Here is a 9,750-nt window from a genome sequence, read left to right as displayed (position 1 = left end):
TAGGTAGAGGGAGAGTCTCCACAAACATTATACAGTCACCACCATTTGATTGGGACTACTCAGGATGAGAGTGTTACTGTAAAAGTGGATATTTTCGAGCGAGTAATTTTTCGCGCCTGGCCGGGTAAGATGGATTTCGCGTATTTTTAATTCCGCGGAATCAGGACATTAACTTCTGCAGAGCCACCAAGTCTCACACATTCTGCGTGAGACTCAAGCATTTAGGGTCTGTTTCACGATCTCACGCATGGCACCCATTTTTCTCACGCATCGGGAGCATAGCTTAAAGGATTAAAGTGAGAGTTGCAATTGAAGGCATATTTCCTTTTGTCTTTCAAAATAAGTAAAAAATAGTCACTTAAATATGCACCAGCTTGTACCATTAAGAGCTAAAAATGAAAAAAAGCTCCCTACCCATGCTACCTCGTGAGGGCGGACACCCCCCTCCCACACTCTCCCCTCGCTTAGTCGCTTTGCTCCCTCGTTCATGCACAAGCGTGTGCACCGAGACGCCTGAGTCATGAAAATCTCACTCCTAAATTTTTTTTTTTTAACTTGGCATCTATGCTACTGGGACATGTGGCATGCAAAAATATTTGCGTGCTTTTATTTTCGCGCTGGCGTCTGGTTGCACGAAATGTGTGAAAATTTCCACACCGCAAAAATTTCCACTTTTACAGTATTCTAATTCAGCAACTGTTCATTCAGATTATTTAAAAAGATGTCAGATATTGAAAGATCTGAAACCATATACTTCACAAAACTCAATATATGGGCCTACACATGACACCATAACCTGCGCACACTTGGATATCTCTATCAAACTGGCTTGCATGTACCCGTATACATTTATCGAGACTAGTTTTCAGCAATTTTGACAGCAGAGTTTGTCGTGATACACTTGTAACAGGAGTGGACATGTATGGATGTAAACAATAGAAACATATTTTATCAACCTTTCTTACAAAATGTGATTGCCTCTTAAACCAGTACATAAAGAAGGTCCATGATTGTGTTATTTGTTTCGTCAGTAGCGTTTATCAATGCAACACACTAAATGTTGAATGCATCATCAGTCTGGTAGTGCTCTGAAAATAACACCTACTGTTTAACTTTGGATTTCACACCATTATGTGGCGGGCTGGAGTTGGAACCACAGTGGCCTCATCATGCATAAATATCAAGTTCAAAATGGCGACTGACTGCTACGGAGCACACCCTACAAATGAATTGACTGCGCATGCGTGCGAGTGGGATCTCATATTAGCAAACTACGGAGATTACGAAAAATAATAATGTGCCTTGGAATTCTTCTGCAGGTTTGTCACATGAAAGCAGTGTTCTTATTTATCCAATTCCCTATTGACTGGTGGCAACTGTTCACATGGAATCAGCAAATGAAAAAGATTTGTGAAACACTCCATAGAAATTCAAGAAAAAATAGACAATTCAGTTATGTACTGTATCTTTGAAGCTTTGGTTTAAGCACATACACTGTCATCTGTCACAATAGTATAACTAAATAAAAATAATACAAAAGGAACTTCACAAATCTTCATTTGGTAGGAAGGTACACATTCTTGTGGCCTGTTACTGACAATATCAAAACATATATACTTTTCCATGTCTCTGGAGAAGTTGCTGGGTCTAGGGCAATTACCCCCTGGGCAATTACCTCGGACCCTTCCCCTGACCCTTCCCCTGACCCTAACCCTAATCCTAATCCTGAACCTAATCTTAACCCTAACCCAAACTCTAACCCCAAACCTAACCCTAACCCTAATCTTTACTCTAATCTTATCACTAACCAGTACTAGCATTTAGCCGGGGGGGAATTGCCCTGATGCGGTTACATCACATGCTCATGTCCAAGAATCGTTGTGTTTGTTTGTTTTTGATAAAGTGTTTATAGTTGTTGGTTTTGGTTTTTCTTTTTGGTTGGTTGGTTTTGTTTGCCATTTTTAATAGAGAGGGGGAGGAGGAAGGGGATCTGGTATTTATGTATGAAAGCATTACATTCCACACATCTGTCCTCAAAAATGCACAGTACCAAAGCCCACAAAATGAGGACAGTTTAGGTATTGAATTTACATGTAAAAAAAGTAAGATACACCAAATTACTGGAGCATTTTCTACATGACAATAATATTGGACTTGCGCATATGGCCATCTCCAATCTCATTAACCCGTTCCTTTCGCAATTCTCTGAGTGCCTTTAATGCTCCCAAACGAGATTCTTTTTGCCCAGTCGACAGAGAATGGACAGGCTGGTAATCCACCTGTGTGAGAGCAGTCAAGTGGTGCATGTATCCCCTTTCCATGCATGTATCCCCTTTCCATGAGTCATCGAACAATGAAAATATCGATCAGGTGCGAGGTATGAATAGAGCATGCGCTGATGGGCTCACAGACTATTTTGTTCTACACAAAACCAGGCACCTGAATGGGATGACTGGGGTCAGCGAACACAGAAATCTACTGAGCTCAGCTTTAATCGCTATGTACATGTCCATACAAGTTTTATAGCAGAACAAGCGAAAACTAAATCAGAAAAAAGGCAAATAATACTGTGATATACGCATTTTTCCAACAAAAAGAGAACAAATGCTGATAGAATAAACTCTTATCTTTTTATCAAACCCATTTTTCTGGGCATATAACACAAAGAAACATGAATTTAGGCCATGAAAGCAGGTACTCTTGTCTTCATCTTGGGAATCTGGTGTACCAGGTTTCTGTATATCAGTTGCTCCCACGGGAACCTGGTATACCAGGTTCCAGTAAGGAATGGGTTAATAGACTCTCCTCTGTTAAGTTTGTAAAGTTGCTTCTTAATGCAATGTGTCCCTTGAATGTCAAGTACTAAGGTTACATCTTAGACCTATGGTGTGATAAAAATGCAGAGCTTCACCAGTTTGTGTTTTCTTTTTCTTCACTTACTTTTCAACAAGAGCATAGCATATGGCTTCATATTGTATTTTCGTGTTTGTTTTTTTCCATAATATTGTATAAAATACAAGGTGTACACTAATTGTATACACTACAATGCACTGCTCCTTTCAGAACGTCAGTAATCATGTCTAATCAATTATAATTAATAATAATCCTGTAACATCGGAGTTTCATCATAAAATTACTTCTGGCCTTCATAATCTTTCTTCTAGGATCCTCTATGATGCAAGCCTATCATAATAATACTTCGCAGGATCGATAAAAGATGTAGATTGACATAACGGCAGTCACAATCAAATGTTCACAATGAACTCCATATCTTTCCCCACGCAGGTGGAACATACTTCGCACTTTCAGATATTGGTAACAAACTATGGGTTTTCTCCCATTCTCCTCTCTTCCGAAGCGGAAGATGCAGTATGTTTGTCTGTTGACCAGCAGATCTCGCCAAACAAAGAAATGAGGAGTACCTGCGGGGGAATGGTTTCAAGAATGCAACCACCTATCCTCCAGAATCTTAATGCGCTTCATCCCTGGGAATGGAGAACATCTGACCATTGCACTGAATGGACTTCATCTCATCCGATTCCTGCAGTATGCGTGAGATGTCTCTGTTCACATTCTGTCGAAGGAATGATCGACACTCTTATACTGCAGTGCCAGTGTTCCTCACAGTCATCAGTAGTCCTCTATGCTGACACATTTTTCCACAAGTTTCCTGAGATTTGGATTCTCCATGGCAGCTGCAATTCTTTCCTTGTCATTTATCTGCTTGTTAACTGGAAGGAAAAGGGAAAAGTAGAAGTATGTTAAAGGCAACATCCAACGAATTGACAGTTTACTAGTATCTTCAGGCAGTGACAGTGGTCTTTGATCTCTTCACCTTTATGTTTTTTCTCTGTAAGTCACAAAAATAAGTACAAAAAGTTATTGCAAATGGGGGGATACAAAACTGCAACAAATTGGAAGTCCCACATGTATAACTTTGAGCAGGTCTTTGTAATGATTTTATTACACCAAGGGGGAAAATAAAAACTGTGTATAGACCAAAGAGATTTTTCCCAATGACTGCTAGAGTGCGGACTCTTCGTACGCCTTGTACTATTGTTTTGTGAGCGCACGGGGAGCATTGGATGATGACGGGACGGTAGACTCACCCCTCGTGCTAACACGCTAGCAAACGAGCATCCGAGAAGCAGCAAAATCAAGAAGTGCGTACTCGCGTAAAAGTTCAAAAGTTCGCGTAATATGCACTGTAAAAATGTTTATACTTCAGTACGCATAGTCAGCCATTACTAAGTGGGTCAATGGCAGCCCCAATGAAATCACTGACACCTTTGTAGGGTCCGCCCTCTAGTGGTGGGGAGGAGAAAAATCTCTTTGGTATAGACAAAATTGTTTTTCCATCCTTTGCATCCTATTACAGCAGACCATCTGTCATCAACTTCATACCATGCAGCTTTTATGACAGGTCTAATCAACAGGTATGTTACGATGCCAGTCAATGTGGAGACGATAAAGGCCTCCATCTATATGTTCTTTGAACTGGGCGGAGCCCATTTATGACAATGTTGGAGTCACTACATTCATATCTCCCCTGGATGGATCTATACTTACTCTCGTCTTCTGTTGCATGTGTGCCTTTCTTCACCACGATATCAATCTGTGTATGGCCATAGCAGAAACAAGGGAACGTGAGATGAACAACTCCAGAGCAATGCAAATGTAAAAGCGACAAGGCTGCACACATTCAATCAAATACAATGCAATACCAAAAGAATCATCCATTCAGTTCAGCTGCATGTAAGTGTATATACAGTTGTAATTCAAATAATGCACACATTGTACAAGGGCCTAGACGACTTAAAGAATAAGATTTTCTCTATTCTCAGCATGCAAGCTAATTAATCTGGTTGAACAGTGAGTCTTCCATTGAGCATTCAATCCAAAACAATGGCTGAAATCAAAATCATCATTAGCCTATAAAGAAAAAGTAATGAAAAGATTTGAGTGATGTATCACATTATCATAGCTTTTTAACATCTGTATAGAGACAGTGGAAGCTACAAGTATACAAGCATTCACTTTGTGTGGGATGATAAGGAAAATATGGCTGCATTTTACAATCTAAGTCAAATGTCTTTCACATGCTATTTTTTCCCCTACAATTCCTTCTGATAATTAATCATTTACCTATACCTCTCAATAATATCTCAACTAACTAATCTGAATAAGCTCATGTACAAATTGTAATTTATTGAGTGCAATACAATGCATAACAATACCACACAAACAACACAAATACACACACAATCCTAGCAAAGATTATCTAAGAGCATCACATAGCGAGATACTGAAATCAAGTCAAACTGATTTTTTGTTGTCCATGTGTTGCCTTACTACATATCTTTCTTTTTGTGTGTTTAATTTCCAAAGACTTATACATACCTTATGCTTGTTTGGAAGACTTCTGTCTAACCTGACACGTAAACACAGCCCTGCAAAGGTGAAGCAATCCAGGAATTTTACAGGGGATTTGAACTTAATCTTTTGTATAATTATGTACTTCAATTCTTCTTCAGCTGTTTGTTTTAGTTACATGGATGACATCTCAAGCTTGGTCTACTGAATTCAATATTCAAGTCTAAAGTTAATCTACTGTCCAGAAAAAGATATCAAAATGAACACAACTATGTTTGTTGGAGGGGTTTGAGTTGTGCAGTTTCATTTGTTTGGGGTTTTTTAGAAGCTGGTTGTTTGGCTTTATATTTGTTATGTTACACAAAGGAAAGCTCTAGAATTATGTGCTGACCACACCAAGGAAATAGAATGATGGATGATAAATGACATGACAAAAAGATATTCAGCAAATAAAGGTCACTACACTTAAGTCACCTTGTCAAGGTTTGTGTTTGTGGTCAACTAAACAAACTTGGTCCTTGATGGGATATTCAATTTACCTATCAATGTTGCTAGGGAGCAGTGCGGTACAGTTGGGGTGAACTCGATATTGATCATGTGACCCTGCTCTTCCGTCTCAAGGGCAGAAACTATGACGCCATCTTCGTAGACTACCTCCAGCTCTTCCAGAGAGTTTGGTTTTTCAGGATCTCTGATGTCTCGAATCAAATCTTTGGAAACAAAAGGGAGTAACTTTCTCACTAAATGCACCCTGTTTGAAATTTCAAAAAGTATAAACAACAATGGTAATACTGTTTGGTAATACTGTTTGAACATACCAGTTGAGTAAAACATTCCAAATATGTATACAAAGCCATTCTACAAATATGAATTCCCTATCCATTTGTTGGCAGCAACAGAGTGACACACTTTCGGGTGGATTTCATGTCATTTGGTTTTCTGACAACTTCGATTAGCAGAAAAAAAAAAAAAATGGCTAGGGCACAGAATCCACACACACCATCACTTCACTTAATTTCTTAGACTTATGCATATTTGTAACGTAAATATGTTCAAAGTGCTTTCCTCTGTAAAAAAAAAAAAAAAAAAAAAAAAAAAATACATATATTCATATTTTATAATTTACATATGTAAACTCTCAGAGCATCAGGAAATTACTATAAGCCTCCGTCATTACACTGGTAAGACGTTCTATTATATCTAAAATGTGTGATTTTTTGGAGGAAACTTATCATAGAGTACTCTTGAAAAGATTACTCTTGAAAAGATTACTTGAAAAGATTACTCTTGAAAAGAGTACTCTTGAAAAGATTTTGAGATATGCTGTATCAGGATGCAGCATTTTATCTCACTCATACTATGTATCAATATTAATGTCAACCTACCAACCTGCATGAGTGGTAATGAATCAACTTGGTCCTTCACCACTCATCCACTGACCAATAAGGATTTTCATATACCTGGTTCACAATCATGTCAGTTCATTGATATGATACATATATGTGACCCGCTACAACAAAAGGATCCTAAAGTCGCGACGGGCGAGCCAAGCATGGCCCAGGAAAATGCTATTTTCAGGCCTTTTCCTTTGATCACTTAGCTTTGAAATTTCGGCAGATGATAGAAGATACATTAGACTACAATTACAAAATTATAAGTGTATGTTAAAAACAGAAATCCGAACGTTTTGACAGATTTTGGTGATCTGACTGCAAACTCGATTTTCTCGGCTCACCCGTCAGCGACTTTAGGATCCTTTTGTTGTAGCGGGTCACACACACACATATATATATATATATATATATATAATTATACATATATGTTATATATTCACAGTAGGGTGAAAAAAAAGATATACATCACTGATGAAGATGTAATTTCTATTAAGAGAATTTCTTTTTTAATCATTTCAGCTCTTGTCTACCGGCACTTGAATATTCAACGCTGCATAATCCTGTACATCAAGAATCATGATGAAAGATTGGTGCTTACACAGATGTTACTCAATCTTGTTGATTGTAGTCCGGGAAATTAGCCCATCAACAGGGTATGCATGAATTACTGCAAAACCCGATATTTTCGCGGCATGGAACTTTCGCGAATTGGAGCCGTCGGCCTTTTTTCGCAGCATGAAATTTTCGCGAGTTGCCTCAAACATTCAATGCGTATAGCAAGTATAGTGTAGGCAAGAATTTTCATGTGCATTTCAATTTTGTGAATCCTGGCTCTCGCAAAATTCGCAAAATCAAAATGCACCCGAACATTCCTTGTTTTATAGTATGTCGCCTGCATAATCTATAGATATTACTTGTCAGTGTCAAGGTGCGTCTGCTTTTGACGTAAGTTTTCCAAAACCTGTCTGTAAGCATCACAAGTAACAGATACATTTGATGTTCCAAGTGAACAGATCAACTTGACAGAAAATACTTCCTCACACTGAAAGTGGATTGAAGCACTGGCATTAATGCAGTTGCACTCTTCCTATACTATTATCTCATAGTACAAATTGTTCTGCATGTATGCACTTCCGAGCTGAGTCCTAGGAGTAAGGTTAGGGTTAGGGTAAAAGGGTTTGTTGTGGCATGATTAAAGGAGTAGAAAATTGCATGCAGCATTTGATAAGCACAGAAGCACTCACCATACACTGCCCCTGCCATTTCGTCCAGTTCTTCCTGTGTGGTCCAGTCTGGGCAGGGTGACGGCACACTATTTGGGACACTTTTCGTTTCATCCATTTGAACCGTCCCGGCCACCCCAGGCCCATTCCCCTCTTCTTTGACTGCAGTTTCACCAAGACGTCCTTGAAGGAACATCTTAGCCGCATACAGGGTGGTCAAGAGAGTCATCAGCATTGGGTTAGGCTGGTTTTGATGCCCTCTGCAGTGATGAGAAACCAGCAGGTAAGAACTTTGATTCTCTTGAAGTAAAATAATCATTAATCTAAATAGAATCTAGAGTGAACCCAGACATTAAATGGTAAAATCCAGAAGTGAGTTTCTCATCTTGACGTTGGGACATATCCTAGGAGGAGGAGCATGCCCTACAGGGCCGGTGGGACCAGAGGGGTTGGGTGGTGGGGAGGCTCAGCCCCCCCCCCCCCCCCCCCCCAATTTTTTTTTTTTTTTTTTTAACCCGGGAAGTGACACTACAGTACTAGAAAAAGAAAAAAAGAAAATGAAACCTTTGAGCACAGTAAGGCGTTTGCTTTTGCACTGGAGACCTCTTTTTTTTCATATCTTCTTCTTCTTCTTCTTCTTTTGCTTGTCAGCTGAAGAAACCCGAAATGGAATGAGAAAGATGAGCTGAAGACTTTCTTGGGGCACTTGTGAATGTTAGCTATAAATTTAAGTCAATAACCCTGAAAAAGGCCCCTATCCCACTTTTGAAAACGTGGCACTAGCCATGCTCATGCTCTCAGTTATATGTGTTGCTGTTAGTGTTAACTTCTCTGATTCGTCTGAACTGATCCCCGACAGGAGTAATTTTATTGACCAGTGTTTTGTCAAATTTGTAGGGTAAAAATGGTCTTAAAATCTTTAAAATTTGGGTCTATTTAGCAAGCACTTTTCGCTTATTTTCACTCTCAAATAAATTCTATGCAACAATTATATTTTAGGGAAAAAGTGTTAAACATGAAATGAGTGAAATCTACAGTACAAAATGTTGCAAATGTAGATATAAACATACCTCTCCTGGAAGTTGAATTGAATCTAATTCGGCATTTAATTCAACAATTTCGTACTGGCAGGCAACGCATAATCACACGTGTGGGACTTAACCGACGCTACAACGTTACTACACGTTTAGTTTGGCTGCTTCACTGTAATCATACGTAACTTTGAGAAAATATAAATACACAACTGCATTACACAGCTCTGAATGTGAATATACAGGTTGAAAAAAAAAACAACAACACATAATCAAAGAAGTTTCGTATTACCATCACGAAGCAGAGGAAGAAATCACATAGGGCCTACTGACGTTTACTACACCACTCGATCCCAGCACGCATATCATATATGCATTTACTGTATACATGTACTACTGCAGGTATCGGTGCGTGCTAGTGGCGTGTAGGGTACTAGTACTGCATCGCATCGCTGTGTGTGGCTGCTCTTTCTGCTGGTGACTTTAGCGCCATCTATTGCCGTGCGACAGCCGACAGCGTAACCGTTCCGCCGTTGACGGTCAGGGAATTTCGAAAAACGTTTGCATTTAACATGATATTTTCTTGCCCCCGGTATCAGATTGTCAGGGATATTTTTGGTTACACAAATAATCGAAGAAGGGAGAAAGGAGGGGAGGCTGTTTTGAAGGGAAAAAATGAATAATGCAAATTGTTATTATTGCTTTCCTCTTGCTTACAACAATAAGGGA

The 9,750-nt window shown here is 39.1% G+C and overlaps 1 protein-coding gene across 1 annotated transcript; it reads right to left on the bottom strand.

Annotated features, from left to right (window-relative positions):
- Nucleotides 1-806: 806 nt before the first annotated feature.
- On the bottom strand, nt 807-9,363 carry LOC139712285 (cytosolic iron-sulfur assembly component 2A-like). Its single transcript, XM_071624125.1, has 6 exons — nt 9,314-9,363; nt 8,012-8,250; nt 5,913-6,083; nt 5,401-5,450; nt 4,570-4,615; nt 807-3,731 (listed from the first exon to the last, which is right to left on the bottom strand). The coding sequence occupies exons 2-6, from the start codon at nt 8,223-8,225 to the stop codon at nt 3,631-3,633; spliced, it is 582 nt and encodes a 193-aa protein (XP_071480226.1). The 5' UTR covers nt 8,226-8,250; nt 9,314-9,363; the 3' UTR covers nt 807-3,630.
- Between the last annotated feature and the right edge of the window lie 387 nt (nt 9,364-9,750).

Source organism: Diadema antillarum, unplaced genomic scaffold, assembly GCF_040938485.1.
Source record: "Diadema antillarum isolate AM-2024a unplaced genomic scaffold, OU_Dant_1.0 seq00001786_RagTag, whole genome shotgun sequence".
NCBI classification, from domain to species: domain Eukaryota; kingdom Metazoa; phylum Echinodermata; class Echinoidea; order Diadematoida; family Diadematidae; genus Diadema; species Diadema antillarum.
This window is presented reverse-complemented; position numbering and strand designations above follow the sequence as displayed.

What these genes read in the sequence shown, in the direction of transcription:
- LOC139712285 (XM_071624125.1), bottom strand. Translation starts at nt 8,225, where the DNA reads ATGCTGATGACTCTCTTGACCACCCTGTATGCGGCTAAGATGTTCCTT. An exon ending in CTCCCTAGCAACATTGATAG is followed by an intron (nt 5,451 to 5,912) that starts GTAAATTGAATA and finishes TCACCTTTGCAG; the next exon opens with GGCTGTGTTTACGTGTCAGG. An exon ending in ACATGCAACAGAAGACGAGA is followed by an intron (nt 3,732 to 4,569) that starts GTAAGTATAGAT and finishes TTTTCCTTCCAG; the next exon opens with TTAACAAGCAGATAAATGAC.